The sequence below is a fragment of the Ruditapes philippinarum genome, unplaced genomic scaffold (genome assembly GCF_026571515.1).
Source record: "Ruditapes philippinarum isolate M1 unplaced genomic scaffold, ASM2657151v2 ctg339_1_1_1_1, whole genome shotgun sequence".
Taxonomy (NCBI): Eukaryota; Metazoa; Mollusca; class Bivalvia; order Venerida; family Veneridae; genus Ruditapes; species Ruditapes philippinarum.
Window position 1 is genome coordinate 273,095 of NW_026860420.1, and position 23,473 is coordinate 296,567.

Here is a 23,473-nt window from a genome sequence, read left to right on the forward strand (position 1 = left end):
TAACAGAGATGTTTAATAATTTAATGTCCAAACATAGAAGTTATTCTAGTCTTAAAATTGGTTTAATTTACAGGGTTGACTGTGTAGGAATTCTTAAACTGAGGAATGCAGACGTTGAACAGAGGATAGGAATTGCTAAAGCGAAGAAGAAAAGTACGAAAGCTCGGATGATATTCCGTGTGACGTTTCAGAAACCATGTGGGAACCCACAGGTTCTTCAAGTGGCATCATCCACCATCCTTTGTAGTATGTTGTTTGTCTTGATACTTTGAGTAATTTACTTACATTTTTTAACTAACAAGTTTTTATATCATGTTTGTTACTAACATTGTGCAATAAAAAAATTGCATTTCAGCATTGATTTTGTGCATGTTTATCCCAGACAAGTGGTTTTAGATATTTTATATCCTTGCTGAGCATGTTAGTCCTAAAGCTATTTTCTGTATGTGTACAAACCTCGTTGAAGTGGCTTCCATTGCACGGGTGTTAAGGTAACTGACATTTATTATCATAGGACTTCTTTTAGAAATTCTTCTTTCATGTGAGGAAGATATCTAGCCAGGTTATGGAAAATCATTGGATCTACTCATTTCCAAGTCTGTACCTGAAATAATACGCTTACATGTACAGGCAGTCTCCAATGTTTGAAACTTAAACATCATTACATATATATAACTTTCATAGTGTCAGCAGGAACTTTTTCTATTATTTTACTTTCTTTATCTTTATTTATAGGTCTTGAATTACTGAAAACGCTCACACTTTGGGGGCATTTATTATGGCTTGAAATATCATTTTTGAGTATTTACTGTTAATCATAAGAACTCAGTTTTCTGCTCATTTCATCTCAACTTAATGTCAACAGAAGAAAATCTGCATACATTATAGTTTAAATACTAAGGGTATAAAAATTGTATGTTGATAATAAAATGTTACAGATCTACGTCAGAGGTTACATTGTTAGGCAATCTTTGTACTTTCAGTGGTGTTAAACGGTAAGCTAAAATGTTAAATGTTAATCTTAAATTCTTAATTAATTCATTGTAACATATACCATATACTTGGAGCTTTTACTAGTGATAGATGTAACTTAATCTAACTTGTGAAGTATCAATAATGAGTTATAATATTTCTTTATGTTAACAAATATCATAAATTTTCAGGCGAAATTGTCTTTGCTTGCATGCATTAATAATTTTTTTATCTTAAGCAAATAATTGATTTATCTTATATCTTTGTGCATTTTCAGCGCAGCCGGTCGGTCAGCCAGAGATATGTAAGATGAGTTTAAGTGAGTGCTTGATTACAGGTGGGGAAGAGTTATTCATCATCGGAAAGAATTTTCTGCGGGGAACACATATTCTGTTTCAGCAAGTCAGTGAAGATGATACCAGTGTGGTGGTTTGGCAGAAGGAAGGAGATATAGACAAAGATTATTTTCAGACGGTATCGTGTTTGATTACTTTTAAAAATAATCAAGATATTTTCTATCTACTAGTTGCTTTACTTGGAGAGTTTACTGATTGTGTAGGATTTTTTGCTTGATGATTTGAAGAATAGACAAGCTATCTCACTTAGGTGTTGGTCTAAGCGTAACACTTTGATTAAATTTCACATGCAACCTCTTGAACAGCTTTATATCTTATCAAGTTTTGACAATATTTGCATGCAACTGCTTTGACTTAATGATAGGTCACTGTCCAAGGTCCATAACTGTAGCATGGATTTTTACTGAATTACGGCCCTTTGTGAAACCAGAATTTTCCTGGATACAGTTTTGCATGCAACTCCTGTCTTCAAAATTACTGAAGGCCATCACTAGGTTGTCAACACAATATGATTAGGGGTCATTCTCCATGACCCATAACACTAGCATAGATTTTGAATGAAATATATACATCTGTGAACTAAAAAAAACTGTCACTAACCAGGACTCATAGCTATGTAGAGTTTTTCATATGAAATCATCCTCTTTATTGGTCCCAACATTATCTAGCACTGATAATAGTCAAGTGGCGTTTAAATGAGATAGAACAGTCATTTGTTGTGTTTGCTGAAATCTTTCATATGCAAGCAACATCGCTGTATTTTATTCAGCTTGTTGGCATAATATAAAGGAAAAAGTGTAAACCTTTTGTTTAAATATCTAATTTATGTTAAATAGAGTTAAATAAAGCACTTATAACATAAATTCTATCCAAAAGAATTGATATATATTAGCCGGTGATCCTAACTTTCTGCTTCAAATAAAACTGACTCTCTTTATTTTCTGTGCTCTTTCTTGATAGACTCACATGATAGTGACAGTACCAGAGTATACGGGCAAGTCATTTATGGGACAGAAGGTAGAATGTCAGGTAGTTGTTAACAGTGGGGGTAAGCTGAGTGATCCACAGCCAATCTTCTATAGGCCAGGTAAGAGTTTGATTTATTATATTGCAGTCTCACAATCATACAGCCTGTCCGCCAGCTCTCTTTCATCCTGTGAGTGGCTCATTCTATCAAGTGTAATGTTTCGACTTAATTATCCTGTATTGAAAAAAAAATTTAAAACATTTCGTGGTCTCAGTCAACCTATATTTAGTAAAGGAAATGAATTGTGCTGTTTAATTGTATAGAGAAAAAAACAAAACAAATTTGTCTGTTGGCAACTGAGCAATTCAAGCATTTTTAAGCTTGTATCAATCATTGAAAAGATTTTTGTTTTAATTTTGTGTCTCATATTAAGTTGTTTATTTATGTACCCTTTTACTAAATAAAAATGAAAATTGTTTGTACATTAGCTTTCCTGTCGGCATACCAAAAATACTGGGTGAATATTTCAACCAGTAACCTCATTTTCACGTTGGATCTTGTGTTTTTTTGTCTGTGTTAGCTCATGGTAATGTGAATAAAAAACCAAGCTTTATGCATGCAAATATGTTATCAGTCATAGAAGGAAAAGCTAGGACACTCCAGTCCTCGAACTACCTCCATTTTATTGCCGACACGAAAGATACACTTGCCGTAGTTGCAAGTTTAAGACAAGTCAATTTTAATGACATACACTCACAGTATTAAAGAGTAAAAATGTCAGTTGATTGCATCTTTTTTTTTCTTTTTCTCAATTAAAGTATTTGTCCTACAGCCAGAATTTAACTTGTGAAAAAATTGTTGTGCTTGTTTAGTAATATTTGAAACTTACAAAATGTTTGGAAGTGGTAAAACATCTGTTACTGGAGTTTCAATTGGTCTTAACTGATGAAAAAGAAACAACAGTTTTATTTTTATTTTCCTATGCACATTATGCTCATTGCAGAATATCAAAAAGAAGAAATTTTATACAGTTTTGATTGGAGATTAGAATTTTTCAACTTATATTAAGTGTCAGAAACTTACATCCAATTTTTTACCTAAACACATACTGTTAGGGATATGGAAAACATAGGGATTTTCTGTGCTAAATGGACAAGCCCAATGTTTTGGCATGAAGCTATTGCTACACAAAAAATATCCCTTGGTCCACAGTTTACAGTGCATCAACCTGACTGGGCAGGCATTCACTCATACCTGGCTTTAACGAACAATTTCTGGTTACACTTTTGCGTTTACAACTTTACAAATTTTATTATATTGTTATGTATAATGTCCCCCAAAATACTAAATTATCTATTGTTGTGTTACATGGATGTCAGGAACTGGTTTTGTTTGGTTTTATTGTTACAATTTTTTATTTGGTCTCTGAATTCCTCTACTGGCAATATTATTTGTCACAGTCTTTACTAAAATCAATTGTTTTATTCAATATTTTAGAAATCTCTTGAGGGTTGTCTGAGTATTGACCTTTATTAAATTTCCTTGTAAGTTACAAGCATGCAAAACTGCACATACAAAAACAGCACTTATTTCTTAATACAATGTTTGAATGAATGTTGATACTTCAAAGTAATTACTACAAAATTATAAATTGACATTGACTATATTAATTGACTAGATTTATTTGGTTATAGGAAGGGTGGGTGGGGGTCAGATAATCAAATGACTAGATTTATTTGTTTAACTGCTGGGATGTTGGGTGGGGGGAGGTAAATTGAATTCTCGGTGGGAAAGTTTTGTTTATTTTTGTCACAACTTACATCAGTGTAATGCAATATAGATTTGTCCCAAGAAAAAGAAACCCAGTAAATACAGACTGGACGCATGTTTGTTAGAGCCAGGTTTGAATGTCCATCGTTAAACATTGTTTGACATACAAAAATCTCCGGCATCCATTCTAGTACTGAAATGCTTTTAATACAAAAATTAGATTTCAGCTCTTGTGTGTCTTGGTTTACACTTGTCAGTTTTCATTCTCTGAAGTCAGCCATACAGTCGTCATAGAGATTAACACATTTTCTTGCTTGGTATTTAACTTTTTTGGGAACAGACATTTCACAATTTATATTGATATCATTTATTTTGAAATTGCATTTTCTGTTCAATTAATTCTGATCAATTAAAGGCACATTATGCCTCAGAAACAAATAAAAAATTTAAAAGGCAAATATATAAAGTTTAAAAATGGTTAAAGAGTATATTGGAGTCTTATCATTTAAAGAAAGTAGTGCTAATTGTGAAATAATTTGTCACAAAAGTAGCAAAATGTTAACAAAGTATTATTTTGACTTCCATACAAAAATACTAAATCACTACAACTTTACTAATTGCCATAAAGCAACTGAAGTAAAAGATGGTTCAGGTTAATAGCCAATGAGTATCTTTTTGAAAAATATAACAGGGCACTGGAAATAAAAATATTGAAAAATAAAACCAATTCTGGTGCATAATGGGCCTTTAAAAAGAATTGAATTTATAGGAATGGAGTTCTTGCTGTGCTAAATTTATTTCATGCATGGTGTTTACCTCAATACAAGATTTATTTTACTGTCTTTCTGATACTAAAAATATTTTTACAAGCATTATGATAAAGAATGTTTGCAATAATCTGTGACATACAAACGATTCTTTAATTTAATTACACACTTATTTTTTTTCACTAGATAACCTTTAATAGAAAAGTAAACCCCTGAAAGTATTAATTTGGATCTGTTAATTATCAGTATGTGTGATATTAAGATTATGGTAATAAAAGTGAGCAGCTTAAATGTAAACAGCCTAGTGAACTTTGGTTTTATGTCTTTTTCCAACATTACAAAGTTTTTTCTCAACTGTAAACAAAGAAGGCTGATTATTTATGTAAATTTTCACTCTGATTAGCTAAACAATGTCCTACGATTTTTTATTTTCTTCACAAGGCAAGGGGAAATGGATTTTAAATTTGAGCATGTTGTCGTATAATATTACAAAGTACAGGGTTCAGAGGTTAAAACTAGTAATTGATCACTCAGGAATATAGCCTGTGTGATTATTATACTGAACATATAAACTCCATACCATGTAATATTATAGGACAGTTCACTCAAAATCAAAATCTATTCTCTAATTAAAGCAATGAATTGATAGTAACCATTTCACAGAAAATGCAATTTTGTTAATAACGTTAATTAAAAGTGCGGATTTATGGAAGCACATAAAAACAACTGACATGTGGCAAACTGGGAAACTAATGGATGCCTTTTCATCCTATGTTTTTAAACTTGTATGGGCTTTTTCGTCGAATATAATGAGTACGGCGAAAGGGAAGTAAACCTACATGATTGGAAATATTTTCAACTGTAAAACAAAGGAGGTATCGTAAAATCTAGTTTTTTGTTTCTTTGTTATCCACCAATGCAATTTCTATGGAGCAAATTTCATTTGACTGAAGTGAAACTTTTGTTTAAGGTATATTATTTTTACCGAGGGCAACTTTTGCATTCTAAAATAACCCTTAGAATTTCATTTGATCTTGTTTTTACGTATTAAAAATAATACATGTACTTTCTTTCTAAATTTATTTGTGTAATGTTTTTGAATTGTGTATTTGTAATGCTCATTTGTTTGGACTTTCAAATTATTACTGGTATTATGATGTTGAAATGATTAAGGAAACTAATTTTTTGTCATTACAAGGTATTCAGATGAAGTTTGATCCATAGAGCACATAATTTTTGAGTGGGAGGGGTACTGTTATTGTTACTAAATATTATTATGATTTACCCCTTTAGCTATGCGGAATAGATGCTGAGTCATAGTAACCTTGACCTTTGAAAAGGGTCACACTGCCGGTCCAAGGTCCTACAAGGGTTCTGTTAAATCAGGTTATTTGCTAATTAATGACAATTCATATTTCCCCCTGTTTTGATATTGAAAGTTCTCTGTGTCTGTATTTAAAAAGGAAAGTTTAAAAAGTAGATCATCCGTCTTACTACATAAATATTCAACTTCAAAATCTTTGGTTGCTATAGAAACTTAGTTATTATATAAGTACATTTGTATATATACTTTTGTTAAAATATTTAAATAGGTGATAAAAGTGTAAAATCTTTTTCATATGATTAGAGATATTTTGTTTTTTTTTTAATTGAGGGACAAAAGTAGGTCAAGGTCACAGGACTGTGAACGTTTATGTGGTCTTAAGACGGATGGTTTTATTTTTTGTAGTGTGTGTGTGTGTCAGGTCTTCACACATATATATATAATAAACATTTTTGACTTTGATAAGCTATTATGTATTGTTTGAGAAAATATTTGAAAACCTGGGATTGATTTAAATACTGCTGCAGGCATTGTGTGTTTGCTTGAATTATATAAAACTTGTTTGTCTATATTTTGCTTTGCTCGACTATGTGGCTTAAAAGCAAACCTTTATTGTTAAATAGCTTTAAAGGAAGATGCTTGATGGCTAAAAATGTTGGGGGTATGGGGTTGTTGAATAAAATAAGGGATAACAATGTATGACCTGATATACACACACATTTTGTTTAATAAAACACCTTGTACTAAGCTAGCAATTAAAAGGGCTCATAGAAAAGTGTTGAATTCTGATGAACCCTTTTAATTGTTTAGCACAATTTGTTACAAAAGTAAGAAGGATACAGAGAGGGGGAAAATGTGAGGCAAAAAAATGATATTTCTCTGGTAGGAGCCCTTTTGATTGTATGCTGACAATAGCCATTTTATTACATAGAAGGGAAAATGGATAAGAATTGTGTTGTTAATGTTTTATATACTGGTAGATATCTAGTAACCATAGAAATAAAAAGAAAGGTTGATTGCATGAGGAAAAGAGAATGGTCAGGCATGAACAATAAGAAATTTAAAAAAAAATCCATTGATCATAATTGCCCTACTAGCCAAATTGTTTTAAGCAAAATAAACACCATTTAATATTAAACTTGCAGTATATTAATGATTTTTTTTTTCAAACTTAATAAATACCTAGTTATTTTTTGCATATTTAAATAATTTCATTCTGAGTATTTGTCACATGTTTATGATATAGACCATTGTCAAGGTCATAATATTTGATATAGGTCAAGGTCACAGGAATCAACTAGGATTTGATCATATATAGACCATTTTCAAGGTCATTATATTTAATATAGGTCAAGGTCACAGGAATCAACTAGGGCTTGATTGGATATAGTCAGTTGTCAAGGTCATAATATTTGATATAGGTCAAGGTCACAGGAATCAGCTAGGACTTGATGGGATATAGTCCACGGGCAAGGTCATTATATTTGATATAGGTCAAGGTCACAGGAGTTAACTAGGACTTGATTGGATATAGTCCACTGGCAAGTCATAATATTTGATATATGTCGAGGTCACAGGAATTAACTAGGACTCTTTTTGAAAGTGTGGGATAGAATATGATACATTTATTTATATCATTAAATAGAATTGTATTGAAAGGATGTATTTAAATTATTCTCAATCCTTATAACATACAGTTTATTTATTTTAATGATATGTGCACTTTGAATTAACATTATTGAAGAAGTTTTGTTTACACATCTATGCTTTTATGTTGCACCCAATAATCGCAAATAAAAGTAAACCAAAAAAGTTACAAGTACCTAGTTTCTGGAAATGGCAGTATGTCTTGATGGTCACACTTTATGTGAAGGTCATATGAGATAAAGGGAATAATTGACATGCCATACCATGTTGAGGATAAGTGATATGATATCAATAAGTTAAAAATGTTTTAAGTTTAACATTCTGCTCTTTATTGCAATATAAGATTGTCTATGGCTCTGTTTGTTAAGTTTACCTATCATTCAAATCGACTGGTCACCAAAAAAAAGTTTCTTCTTAAACGAGCAGACTGGTTACATAACAAATAAGAAGAACTGTTCATATTCTTCTCTGCACTGTATATCATAACATGTGTGATGCTTAACTTATGCTTATAGGATATTATAGAAATTTTTTTTTAAAATTGATAATGTACATTGAAAATACAATGTTTGACGAATGTCTCTATAAGTCATTGGTTCCAGTCCAGGGAAAGATGTTTGTTTCTTGAGTTCCCTATGATTTATCCAGTACTAACTGATCTCAGTTTTTGTTGCTATGGTTATCTTATCCTTATTCAATCTAAGCATATTTTTCTGACAATGTGTGATTCTTTCAAGCACGTTAAATTATCAAAAGGGAACTCGTAATTAAATTCTTATGTTTGATTTTCATTTCTGTACCTATCAGTATGGTCCCATCATCCTAAATCAATATTGAGTAATTCAAATTTAATTTAATTTTATTTCAGCTTTAGGAAATTTTTTTTATTTTTTTATTTAGTGCCATGTCATATATGTAAAATGAGGTAGTCTTACTGTATTGTTTTTGTTATTTTTGACCTGATATTATATTTCTATAGGAAGCATAAATGACAGATCAAATTGATGAGCAAAATGTTTGGTGAAACTGTTGAAAACAACAAAATTTTGTTTTGTTTCTTATGTTTATAAGTGACTCACAACTTTTATGACATTTTAGCGCCGTGTTTCGAAGAAAAAAGTTGTGATATTGTTATAGCCTTTTTTGATGGCATTGGGTGTTGTCAGCGGGCAGGTCTTTAAACAGTTAACACCTTTGTGGTCATTTGATAAACATGATGAAACACTAGACATTTTTTTGTGACTTTCATCTTTTTTATGAGGAACATCATGCCGATATGTCATGGATGTCATCTATAGAAATGATGTGCTGTCTTAGGGTTTATATAAGCATTTGGTTTGTGTATTGCAGTGGATCCAACAAATGTAGTTATTAAGCAAGATGTTATGGACACAATAGAAGAATCTAGAAAAAGAAACTACCCATTTGTGGCCCCAGGTAAGACATTATATTGTTACTATAGTAATATTTTGAAACCATTGTCAAACAGTGAAAATTACATGGCCATTGAGTAAAAATGCTAAAATAACTTGTGAAATAAGTTATGCAATAGAGTAATCATCTTTTTAAGTCAGTTTGTACTTTTCATACATGTAAAAAATAATTTTCATCGAACCTAAATATCCTAATTTTCAAGGTTAATAACATTGTCCTGAAGGTGATTTTAATCATAAATAAAGTTTAAATATATAGTATTATATGTATATAATTCCTTTTTAATATTGTAGAAGCTTTGGAGTTAAACCAACAGATTCAACAAGTTCAGCAGGTCTCCAGTAACTCAGACATGTTCCAGCTTCCACCCGGCATCATTTCTGGCATGTCTGAAACCAACAATTTCATGCCAATGGAGCAGGGTACAAAGGAGGGGATCCAGACTGATCAATCATCAGCCAATGAAAATCTTCAGGAAGATCTTGGGAAAGAAGGGAACAACAACTTTTCATTGGACCAGAAATCATTTGGACAGGACCATGATACAAATAATACTTGGAATTCAGAACAAGATTCTGTAAATAATTCAAACAAGGAGAAAAACGAGTTAAATTTGGATTTAAGTAATCTAAATTATACATCAATGAACACTGAAGAATTCAATGAAGACAATCAGTTGGATAGTGATTTTGTGCGTTTGAAATCGCCACGACTATCAAATGAAGATTTATTTAACGGACATATGGGGATGCAGAATCCTCCTGTTACGAAAGATGATAGTGTTGTGACACAGTTTCTACAAAACATTTCTATGGCGATGAAGGAATCTGATCCTATGTTTAGTGGTAATGAAACGCTAGTGTCAGAAATGGTGACGGAACAAACTAATAGCATACCAACGTCTATGAACAGTCGTTTACATGTTCAACAAAATAAAACAAGTGATGAAAAGTCATCAAATTTTGAACATTCGTTTTTAAAAGAAGCCTTAACTTGCCCGCCAGCAAGTTTACAACATCAGAATATTCATACGCTGACCAATCAGAAAACATCTTCTATGTTTGCTCATAAAGTTGAAAGTGAAGTGTCGGATATAAACATGCAAATTGACAGCAGTACCTCGGAGCAAGGACTTAAACTTGAGGAAGTAATGGATTATAACTTGACTGGCTCAGAAGCTAAGAACACTTCCGCAGTTCAGTTTGAGTCTGAAACAACGTGTCAGGTAGACAACTCGGCACAATTTTCTGAATCAAATACAGCTGTGCCCTATTCCCAAAGTATTACTTCACAAACACAACAAGTAGAAATGCCGTTTTCTCCGTCACATGTTTTTGCTGCTTGGAATAAGAGTCCAGTAAGCATTTACTTTAAAAAAAGTTATGTAAAATAAAAAAAAAAACTCAGAAATCTCCAAAATAGTAGATTGTTATAAATTATAACTTTTGTTTAAGTCATTCAGCTGGCCCTACAGAAGGATAATGGTTCTACACAGTACAGAACAATACATAGCATAATGGTAGGGACAATGCCTGAAATAATTTGGTGGTCTTCCTTTAGCTGTTTAACCAAATAGTACATGGGTACCATAAATGAATGCCATCGTATTGTTGGAAGAAATAGATGAAGATTTGCAAATCAATTATAAAACTCATACTGATTTTTGAATTTAATCAGATAGTTGAACGATCATTAGCTTTTGAAATGACTACTTTCCAGTAGTTTTTTTAAGTATACATGTATTTCATACATTCCTGTCATTTTAATCATTTTATATTTCTCTTTTTTTTCCAGACAATTAATATGGATACAAAGCCTGTATTTTGTGTGGTGGATGGAGCGGCTTCAAACTCGGTACAAGGTGCATCACAACACACACCTGACCTGATGAATACATTCACACACGAGTCACACCAGACAACCATTATGTCAAGTATGGTCCAAGATCAGTCAAAGACAGCAGGGTTACAACAGACAGATCCGGTAACCATGGGCAACCACCTTCATAAATCTAACTCAAATACCAGTCTTACACAACAATTGAAGAGTTCAGACCTTAACCAAGCCAATCAGATCAGTGCAGTTCTACAACAGATGTTATCTCAAGCAGGTTTATCTAAGCAAGGCGGACAGCATTATACTGCAGGCGCTACACCAGCAAAACAACAACATTTTGTTGCACCTATACCACCTTCTCAACAACAACAGTTTCAGAATCAGACAGAAAATGTAAATGATCTGCAGCAGCAACAACAACAACAATTGTTTACAGATCATCAACTACAACAACAACAACAACAGCAGCAGCAACAACAATTGTTTCAGCATCAAGAACCGGACCAGCCTTTGACTCCGCAACAACAGCATTACCAACAGTCCCAATATCAGCAGCAACAAACAATGGAGCAAAGTCAGAATCATGCTATTCAACAGCAACAAAGTCAAGCTGTTCAGCAGCAATTAAATCCTGCTATTCAGCAGCAAGCACAGGGGCAGTATTTTCAGCAACCACAAAAGCAGCTAGAAGCTGTACAATCACCTGGAAGTCCAATGATTGCAGTGACACCAACCCATTCAACTCCTGGTCAGACATCTGTCTTGAGTACGTTGACCTTTCTTCTTTTTTGGTACATGTAGAGCATTTTCATACAGTATGTGATTTAGTAAGAAATTTCCAGTTATTATTCCCCACATAAGGGCCACATAGCATTGTAACTTCATAAAACGCTATTGACTAGACAGTGTGTGGGGAATAGCTTAGCCAGTTCTATATATGACACAAGTTTATTTTCAGCTTGACTATTTGAAGAATGGTGGGGTAATTTGAAATATTTGTTGACGATTAACAGCAGATATTTTGGTCTTCTAAGCAAGTTTGCAGAATTATGCCCCCTTTTCTATGTTGTCGTTTTTAGCTCACCTGTCACAAAGTGACATGGTGAACTTTTGTGATCGCTTTTCGTCCAGCGTCCGTAAACTTTTACTTTAAACGACATCTCCTCATAAACCGTTAAGTCAATTTCATCCAAACTTCACAAGAATGTTCCTTTGGTAGTCAACTTTAAAAATTGTTCAAAGAATTAAATTCCAAGCAGAACTCTGGTTGCCATGGCAACCAAAAGAAAAAAATTAAATTATCTTCTTTTAAAAAACAAAAATAGCTAGAGCTTAGATATTGAGCATGACACATCATCTAGTGGGTGTCTACCAAGTTTGTTCAAATAATAGCCCAGGGTGAAAATAGGCCCTGCCCCAGGGGGTCATTGTTTTTCCCTTTATGTATATAGTAAAAACTAAAAAATCTTCTTTTAAAAACCCATAGAGCTAGAGCTATGATATTTAGCATAAAACATCTTCTAATAGGTGTCTACCAAGTATGTTCAAATAAGGGCCCTTAGGTTAAAATTGGCCCCACTCCGGGGGTCATTGATTTTCCTTAAATGTGTATAGTAAAATCTTAAAAATCTTCTTAAAAAAAACACAAAGAGCTAGAGTTTAGAAACTAAGAATGAAATATCTTCTAGTGAGTGTCTACCATGTTTGTTCAAATAAAAGCCCTGGGATCAAAATTGGCCCCACTGGGGTGAGGTCATTGTTTTTCCCTATATGTATATATATATAGTGAAAACTTAAAAAATCTTCTTATAAAGACCCCAAAGAGCTAGAGCTTAGATATTTATCATGAAACATCTTCTAATGGGTGTCTACCAAGTTTGTTCAAATAAAAGCCCTTGGTTTAAAATTGGCCTTGGTCAAGGTGCCTATATACAGGTGAGCTATTTCAGGGCAATCATGGCTTGTTTCAACTATCCAGTACTGAACAGTGGAGTGTGCTGTCCAAGGACAGGTCTTGTTTTGTAATACATACAACCAAAGTGTATCAACAGAGCTTTATTCCAGCTTTGTGTTAATTGGTCTCATATTCTTATGTAAAAAAAAAGATATAATTTTTTTTAACCAAGGCCTTTATTTATCACACCAAATCTTTACCTTTTGCTTATTTTTGTACTCCTGCTGTTTTAGCCTCAATACCAAATCAAAGTCAGAATCCTCTGGCCCCTCAGATTATCATCTGTAACAACCCTAGCACTGGGAACCAGCTTCCCCAGACACAATTTGGATCTCCTAGTATAGTCATAGTTCCAGGACAAGGTGGACCTAATAATCAAGGTATGTAGACATGGAGTTGAACCCAGATTTCTATGAAATGTTTCCCATAGTGTTATTAAGAAATCAATTCACCCAATTTTTAGCTCGACTTTTTTTTTTTTGAAAAAAAAAAGTATAGGTATTGTTATAGTCGGGTTGCCGTTGCCGTTGCCGTTCCCGTCCGCAAACTTGTACCTGGATCATAACTTTTTAATTTCTTGGTGTATTGTCTTCATACTTGGCCACAACAACCCTTGGGACAAGACCTTTCAGTAGACCACACTAACCTTGACCTTCATCCATAAATGACCTTGACCTTCAAGGTTAAAAGTCCAATTTTTTGCTTGTTCATGCTGTTATTGGCTGTAACTTTGTTATTTTTGAATGGATTGTCTTCAAACTTGAACATAATAATCTTCAAGGATATCCCTTAAAAATAACCAGCCAGACCTTGACCTTCACTCATAAATGACCTTTACTTTGAAGGTCAAATTATTGAAATTTTCATGTTTTTGGCTATTATTGGCTGTAATTTGTTATTTTTGAATGGATTGTTTTCAAACTTGAACATAATTATCTACAGGGATATCCCTTAAAAATAACTAGACAGACCTTGACCTTCACTCATAAATGACCTTGACTTTGAAGGTCAAATTATTGAAATATTCATTTTTTTGGCTATTATTGGCTGTAACTTTGTTATTTTTGAATGGATTGTATTGAAACTTGAACATAATAATCTTCAAGGATAACTCCGAAAGACATTGACCTTCACTCATTAATGACATTGTCTTTGAAGGTCAAATTATTGAAATTTTCATTGTTTTGGCTGTAACTGACTGTAACTTTGCTATTATTGAAGGGATCAACTTCATATTATAACAGAACATTGTTGTTTATCAAACCCAAATTTGCTTGGGCTCTTTAATGACCTTGACCTTGAAGGTTAAATTACTGAATTTTCTCAGATTTGTGCATTAAATGACCATAATTATATATTCATTGGTGTGTGTGTGTGTGTGTGTGTATATTTATACATATCTATCATCATCATCATCATCAACAACAACAACAACGTATGTTGCATGTTTCTATTTATAGAATTGTGTGTTTCTATTTATAGAATTGAGTGTTTCTATTTATAGAATTTAGTCTTTCTATTTATTGAATTGCTTGTTTCTATTTGTAGAATTGCGTGTTTCTATTTATAGAATTGCGTGTTTCTATTCATATATATATATATATACAAAAAAAGATAAATAAAACTAATGTGACAAGACAGAATAACTTAATTTATAAAAAGGAAACGTTAAGATATGTTCAAACCTTTCTATGTTTGCGTTTAGAAAAAGTAAAAAGTCGAGCGTTGCCCCCGCCCGGCGGTGGCTCTTGTTTATGGCAAAGATAATTTTAGCTAAAAGTTTTATTACCTTAATGGTTTAATTACTTTTGATTAATTAATATTATATTTTTATTTTTTAGAATTTTAATTAATTTTTAAAAGCAACCATTGATTATTTGTGCATATAAAGCCTGCTCGCAACACAAATAATAGCTCTTTTGTTATGCTTATGTGCTTACTTTGTTACAAAAGTAGGTTAATAAAACATTTTTCTATAGGTTGAAAAATCAGTGGAAGACATTTAAATAGTACTTCTTACTTCAAGGTGTATATCTGTAAAACTATTTCTTTATGTTATTTCAGTTGAGAACTTGCTGCGATCAATTCTTGGAAGTATGATGCAGCCACAACAACAACAACAACAGCAGCAACAACAACAACAACAAGATAATCCACAACAAGCAGCTCCATGACCATGATTATCTATCAAATCATCTTGTTGTATATTTTGCTACTGATTCAATCTTTTCTGTGATTTTGATGATCTGAGTCTTTGTGAAGCTTTAATAGGATTACAGTTGTGCAAAGAACATTGTGGTTTTTTTTTGAAAGACGTTTTTTCATAATATATATATTGTATATAGAAGTGTAAATAGTGGTTGGAGAATGCGGTAATTTTTAACAACAAAAAAATAAATGCCCAGACTAGAGTCTGGGAGAGTTAACAATGTTGCTATCATTAAAACAGGAAGTTTATGTTATTGACATTAATATTGTATGATAGAATATGATGGGTGCTAATATTTACAGTTATTTGTCATCCATTGTCCTGTTCTTATAACAGTATAATATAACTTGTGGAAACTGGAAGAAAAATTCTCAAGTAGACACTGGTGATGTTGTTGAAACAGGTTGTTAATAAAGCAAATATCTTGGAATGAGGATGAAGATATTTATGTGAAGGACACTTGTCTGATGTTTGTAGATATTGTCTACCTTATTGAAAGAAGTATTTGACTATGGCAGCTAGCTTGGTTTTTGTGCTTTAAGGTGACAAAGGGAAACTTATGTGCAATATTAGTTAGAAACTGTACTATTTTTGTTATGGAACAAAAGTGTGCTATGTAGTATTTTATTTTTGTTTTATGAAGAGAAGTGTTATATAGAGTGGTATACTTAAGTTTGCTGAAGTGAAATAAAATGAAAAGTGTAAAGACAAGTATACCTTTGAATGTTTTTTGAACAACCAGTCTATGAAATGACTCTTTGTCATTGGTTGGTTTTACAAATGTGAACAGAGGAAAAGCCAATCAGAAGCATTGAGTTTAGGCTGGTTTTTGGTGTGAAGTGTAATAAGAACATTAATATCTAGATAAGAATTTGGATTACATTTAGTATTAATTATTAATTTACTGTTATTGTTTTATCATTGATATAGTGTGATGTTTTTTTGTCATTTGTACATAAAAAATTTCATCATGTATTTTACTGGATATAGAATATTACTTCATATAGAAATCAGTGACAGCATTGCTATAGCTAATAGTATTGTAGAGATAAAGGGCTCACAGATTAGAAAGAGATTATTCTAGAATGTTTGATATGAAAAATATATGTTCTAAACAATTGTGTATGTTATTGTATTAAAGTTATGTATTGTGCTTTAAATTTCCATGGACACGAATTGCTGACAATAATGTTATCAGCAATGAATATAACATGGCTTTTGTCGCACACTTTTGTGTTTACTGCATGATGAAAGTTCCTGGGTTAAAAGCCAAACTTAGTATATGTAGAATATATAGAAAATAAGCAATGGCATGAAAAAAATATATCTGTATATTTAAATTTAAGTATGATTTTTTATGTGGACAAATGTTAGGTATAGGATAAGAATAAAATATATTTTGTGTATTGTCTAGTCCAAGTTTGGTACAATTTTTAATCAAATATCCTGTAATTTAGAATTTGAAAATAGAACTCAAGTTGAATGATACTGAAAAAGAAAACTCAGTAAGTCGATTTCTGTTGAAACATACCCCCTGGAATTTTATTAAAACAATCTGAAACTGACGTAAATGTAACTTGGTTATGTAATTAAGTGATTGTTTTGACAGGGATTATGTAGGTAAGCCTTGATTCATTGAGATTATTGTCAAATAAAATGTCTTTCAAGGAATTTTGTTTTAATTCCTTTAATTACCTGTGGTTAACAGAAACATAATACAAAATGTAGTATTTGAAGAGTGATAACTTCACTTTGGGTATGATAAAAAAATTGTTTATTTACTTCCTAGTTAATGATTATTTTAGGAAATAAAAAATTATCTGATAGAGCTTGAGGAACTAGGAATAATTTGGGATATAAAAAAAGTTGTTTCTCCTTTTAAATGATGTCCAGAATGATGCTTTAAAAATATTAAATTCTAGTCTTAAGGTTTTCCAAACATATTGATAGCTTGAATAGATTTAAAAAACTTTCAGATACATGTATTATTCTGAAATGTCTCTTAAAATGTCACAATGTTAAGGTGAGAAGTGTAACTAACAATTCTGAAGTATTTTAAATTTACTCTTGTTATTAATAGTTTGTTTACCTTGACATTTTTAAAGTATGAAGTTTTATATAAATAATTATATTGTAGATGTGGGCAGCTTTTATATTTGTATTTTTAATAGAGTAGAAAATGTTTATACAATCTCACATAATAAAATCAACATATTTCCTTTTTCTTCTATGATAACTTTGATCACCTATTAGAAATATTATGGAAGAATCATTGACAAGTATATTGTTTCATCATAACATACATGTAATGTTTATAAATACAAAATTGTGTATAAAACTCATCATTATCAACCCATTACATAACTCCTTATAGCAGTATCACCCCCATTACATAAAGTGTTATTACATTAATCATATAAAAGCTGAGGCAATTTACTTAAAGGTCAAAATCAATCATCACATTTTAGGGAGTGTTGTATTTTTGAAATCATGTTATTTTTTGTGTCATAATAATTCTAGGAATGTTAACTTTCTGTTTTTCTTATGAATTAATATAGTTTGATGGGTTGTACTAACTTAATACAAACAATTTCCTTATTGGAGGAAAGCTCTGAATTAATTTGAGCCGCGTCACGACAAAACCACATAATGGGTTGCGACCAGTACAGGCTGGTCTGGATCCATGCTGGTTGCAAACCCATTATGTTAGTTTTGTCGTGAAGCGGCTTATTCCACCTTTCATGCAACATATTCTGAAAATAAGTGAATAAAATACCATGCTTGTTTGACAGATTGGGAACAGTAAAAATACCCCTTCAAACATTTAATATATATGATCATTCCTTCAGATTTTGTTTCGTAATAATGTACCAGGTCCTGTCTTTGAAATTATAGATTATTCCCAACGATATCTTTCCAAGATATATGCCAATTAATATCAGCTGATAATTTATTTCATAGAAATTGTTGCTGAATTCATAATTTTGCATAAAAAAAGAAATTCTTTGAACTTTGAATTAAGTTGGGATTGGCATTTGATACTTCATTAATTTTGATATTATTTCCTCATTATATTAACAAAAAAGATGAAAACAGTATGCAAAAATCTTTTAACTACACCCCATGCTAATATTCATGTTTATTTCTTTGATAAATCTCAAGATTTTCAACCCCCTACTTTTATTTTCTTTGAAACATTCTGCAAAAAAAAAGTGCAAGATTCCATTGTATTTATAAAGGTATAAAAATGGTATTCTATTTTTCAAATTGTGCCTTGATACAAGCTAGCAGGAGAATTACAGTATTACATCTTTATGAATCTATAAACCTTCTCTATTTGAATAATGATGTAGAGTGATATTTTTATATATAAGATAATTGATGGATTTTCAGTATGTTATTTAACATATTTAACCCTTGATCTGCCTGAACAATAAGTGATTGACCTTGGTTGCTAGTAAATATAGGACTGGTCAGCCTATACAAATTTAACATTCAATCTGACCAGGCTCTAGATTGTTGTCTGACAAGCTCAACCTGTTGTATTTTGATGTTTTCAAAATGAATAACAGATTGGTGCGTAAAAACGGAAAAACCTGAAAGTCCATTTAAGAAATTTGACAGTTTATCTGAGTTAATACACTGATTGCTTGTGTAAAACTGGTGATGATTATTTTTAATCTACAATCTTTCATAATATTCACAAATAACAGTGTCAGAGAGAGTAAGTGATCAGTATACCTGTGTCAAAGACAGTTTCTTTCCCAGACATTAATTTTGTGTATGTAGGTGATTGTTCACAATCATAGAATGAGTTTATATTCATCCATTAAATGTAGCATTTTCTTTTCTCTTTATAACACTTATTGTGAAAAATTTTCTTAGTTTCATTTATATATGGAGTTTAAATTTTTTTCATTTTACACTTCTTTTGAAATTGTTTACCTGCACTCATTTACAATCAAATTTTCATTATGCCTTTTTTATGGAATATTACAAAAATGTTTTAATAATTGCATTTCCACCAAGTTTTATTATTGTATAATCATATTATATAAACATCTGTATTAATAGATTGTTGCCTAAATACATATCAAAATTCACTATGTTTTCTGATTTAAGCCTAACAAAATTATTGTTTATATTCCATGTCTGGGGCTTGTATAACATGCACAAGTTATTTCTTATATTTGTTACATTTTTAATTTTAATTACATATGTCCTAATTTTTTAAGAACTTATTTCTATTTGTTTTTATATATGCATAATGAAATGGAAGGTTATTGCAGCTTTTTTTCCGTTAGGTCATAAAACATTTAACATTATATAAATAACACATAGGTTTGTGAGTAACAGTAAAAATACCACCCCAAGGAAAATACTGTTAGTCGAGGAGTAAGTCACATGGAACACTTGAGTTAGCATTAAGAATAACTCTCATTGGCTTATGGGAAATTAACATTACAAAAACAATGAGGAGTAATTATTTTAATATACTTGATTACATTAATGACTTAAAATATTGTAGTAAAACAGGACAGGAAAGATATCAACTTTACTCGAGTAGAGTAAATAATTTGCCTTGCTGCCAGTATAAAGTCAGCCAGATCCTTTACTGTACTGCTGGCATCTTCCCTTAAACATTTTGAAATTTAAAACCCCTTAAGCTAACAATGGAAAAATTCTAAAATAAAAGCTGGACTAGCCGATTTCATCAATAAATTGGAATCATGTTACATAGAATTGTATCAATTGCTCACATAGCATTATTTCATAGGTGTCAAAAATAGAAATGTTATTTTCTTCAAATTAGTTTTTTAAAAACTATAGAGATTATTATAACAAATCAAATATAAACAAAATGTCAGCTATTATTTGTCTTACATTTGATCAATGATACTCAAGGTTTTTGTCACAATTTTGTTAAAATCTAGTCAATTTATACACATTTTAATTGAATTGAAATGAAAAAGAAATGCTATTCAACATTTTATTTCATGTTTTTTGTTATAATGGAAGAAATTATAGTTAGAAAAGTCAGGAACCCATGGGATCTATCACTTAAATTTATTAACTGTAAAAAACAACAAAAAAACTGACTGTTTACTCCAATTAACAATTGTTACCAAACTTAAAATAAGCATTGTTGCATAAAATTATTGCAACTCTAAGACATGCCATTCAAGACAAAATTCAATTTTCTGTGGTTGAATTAATTTACTTATCAACTACTGACCAAGAAAATTACACATTAGACAAATGTTAATGTTAGTTTTATGGCATCAGATATTTTTGTATGATTAATATTAAGTTATATGTCAAGTCAAACAAATCATTTTTTTATTTATGAAGTTATCAGCATTTTTTTTTTTTTTTTTTTTTTCAACAATCAAATTTTGCATAATTTAGTATGATTTATCAAACTAAATATTTCAGATTCCTTGATTAAATTTCATATATATTAAACATATAAAAACACACTATTTGATAAAGTAGGATATATCAATCTACATAGTGATGTGATCTTTATCAACTTGTATATTTTAAGGTTATAGGTTGAATATATTTATGTAATTTTAATTGAATGAATGTAGATCAGGGAACATCAAAGATTTTAAGTCACTTTCTTCTAAGTCTGTGATAGAAAATACATGTTCACTATGACCGATCGTTCTCTACATCCATTGGGGACCATTTCAGTCTTCTTTTTATTTATTTTTTTTCTTTTTGATAAGTTTTTGAATTATGTTAAAACATGTTTATGTAATATCATTTCTTGTATATTTTGTTTTTGTGTTCAAATTCTGTATTCATACTCACTTTTGTTTCATTCTTCATAGATATAGAGAAAACACGCAAGGCTTATAAAGTAGAATTTTGGTTTGTTTCTGATGGTTGAACATTAAAATAAAAGACGCATCTGTAAAACTTAGATGCATCTTATTTTTACTAAATGAGGACCAACATCAAATATTGAAAGAAAACATTACTATGATCACTTCTATCCAATGTGACACAACTTTTATTTCTATAAAAATATTATAAGCATTCTGTGGTTAAAAATGAATAATCCATTTCAAATAAATTTATATAGAATCATGCATCAGAAACAAACCATTATTACATCTTATTTGCTCTATATCAGTATTTTTGTATTGAGAAAAAAAATATTTTCATTTCGTTATATTAAATCACCTGAATGACTTGACACCTGTTGTACCAGATGTATATTTGAGTGTTATCATTGTTATAAGATGCCAATTGATGTGTTTAAAAAATATGCCCTTTCCACTCATACCTTAATTTCAGTTTATAAGTAAACACCTTTCATGTGTAAATATGTTATACTCTTAAGTTACAATGCAAGTAAAGTAAGTAAGAAATGTAACAAAATTATTCTGCTTGCCATGTATGGACATTCAAAGCCTGGAAAAAAAGAAAAAAATTATATGTAGGGATATTGAAAGTGTCTTTTTGTGTCGCCTCTAAGGAGTAGTGGCGACATATAGGGATCACTTCTCCGTCGTCTGTCTGTCCATCTGTCTGTCCGTCCGTCACAAAACTTGTCCAGATTACTCCTCATAAACTACTGGTGCAATTTCATCCAAACTTTACAGGAATGATCAGTACCAAGTCTAAATGTGCATATTGTCAGCATTTTCCGGTTCAGTGATTTTTGTCAGAGTTATGGCCCTTTAATCATTTTTATTTTTAAAGTTTGTCCGGACTACTTCTCTTATACCACTAATGCAATTTCATTGAAACTTTACAGGATTGATCTGTAGCTCAAGTCCTTGCGCATATTGCATTGGTTTTCCAGTTGAATGATTTTTGGCCGAGTTATGGCCCTTTGATATAAAGGTGTTTTTTTCTGTGTGTTGCCAGATACACAAAAGCTTGTCCGGACTACTCCTCATAAACTAATGGTGCAATTTTATCCAAACTTTACAGGAATGATCAGTACCAAGTCTAGTTGTGCACTGTCTGTCCGTCTGTCACAAAACTTGTCCCAACATGAAATTGGCCATCATGAGGCGACACATGTGATCACTGATCGCTCTTTTTATTATACATATATAACACAATAGTGACATGATATTATTTATAAACCGGTGACAAAATGGTGATATGTTCAGCGTTTGGGGCATAATTACGTTCTACAAGTCAATCCTTTCTTTTATGATTTTTTGTATGCTGAAATTTGCTACTCCTTTGTTGTGGCATGTATATGACTAATTGCATGTATGTAGAAAACATTATGTTATAGTACATGTAATTTACTTGCACATTAAATTTGTATTTTATCTTCTCTGTTCAGGTTAATTAAATGAAACATAAGATTTCTTTCTAATTGTAAATGTATATTATGTAAAGCTTGGTTACTCTTGTTTAGAGTTTCGTGCAAACTTAGTGCTTTATCATAGTGTGATCATTTTGTTGTTTGTGAAGCTTTTTTGAATTATACTTATAATATTTCATTTTGAAAAAAACTGAACTATGTTTTTGCCATGCCCTTGCATCTTTCTTATGTGAAATTGATATGTTTTGTAATTGTATTAGAAGAGTTTGTTTTAGCATTGAGGGTAGGGGAGGATGTGGTAATCATATATGATTAAACATTGTGTAATACAGTGATATATTTCACCATTATGTCAACATTCACCATCTCAGCTGTAGTAATATGAATTATTACATTCTCTGAAGTGTTTATCACTAGTATACAAGGTCTTCTATGTCAGCCATGTAACAACGAAAGTAGATTAACTCATTGCGAGTGGTGTCCATCAAACTGTCTTTTCTTGTGATAAAAAAACTACCACCAAAACTTAAAGATTGTTTACTTAATTAATGTCTATAATTATCAAATTTCCCTTTTGCTAATTACTTTATATCAATTTTACAGTATCCCTGTTTGTAGAAAGTGTGTTATCTATAAAATTGGAATTTGAAACTAGTTTAAGGACTTCTTTTATTGCAATGTCATATTACATGTAATAGAAACATATTCATGAAAAGTCAAGAATCAAATTTGGTTTGGATCGTATAAATAGAATGAAAATTGAAATGTGTTTTTGTGTAAATATAGATATATTCTTTTATGAATTATTCATAACAAAAGTTTTTTTCTGTTAACTTATCCATTGAAACTGTTATTTTTTAAGTTTTTGAAATTGCATTAAAAATGAAACTCTTTCAGAAATAAAAAATGGCTTAAAATTCTTGTTTGTTTGTTGTTG

At 31.1% G+C, this 23,473-nt stretch overlaps 1 protein-coding gene across 6 annotated transcripts in view; it reads left to right on the forward strand.

The window, feature by feature from the left end:
- Positions 1-23,455, forward strand: part of LOC132759991 (nuclear factor of activated T-cells 5-like) — a 62,511-nt gene extending 39,056 nt beyond the window's left edge. For all 6 annotated transcript variants that reach the window (XM_060751872.1, XM_060751871.1, XM_060751873.1 and 3 more), the window contains 8 exons: positions 74-246; positions 1,250-1,446; positions 2,289-2,415; positions 9,154-9,240; positions 9,531-10,594; positions 11,032-11,839; positions 13,261-13,407; positions 15,092-23,455. In XM_060751872.1, the coding sequence (XP_060607855.1) occupies positions 74-246; positions 1,250-1,446; positions 2,289-2,415; positions 9,154-9,240; positions 9,531-10,594; positions 11,032-11,839; positions 13,261-13,407; positions 15,092-15,201 (2,713 nt within the window). In that variant the 3' untranslated portion in view covers positions 15,202-23,455. The remainder of the gene's footprint in view (positions 1-73; positions 247-1,249; positions 1,447-2,288; positions 2,416-9,153; positions 9,241-9,530; positions 10,595-11,031; positions 11,840-13,260; positions 13,408-15,091) is intronic.
- Positions 23,456-23,473: the final 18 nt, after the last annotated feature.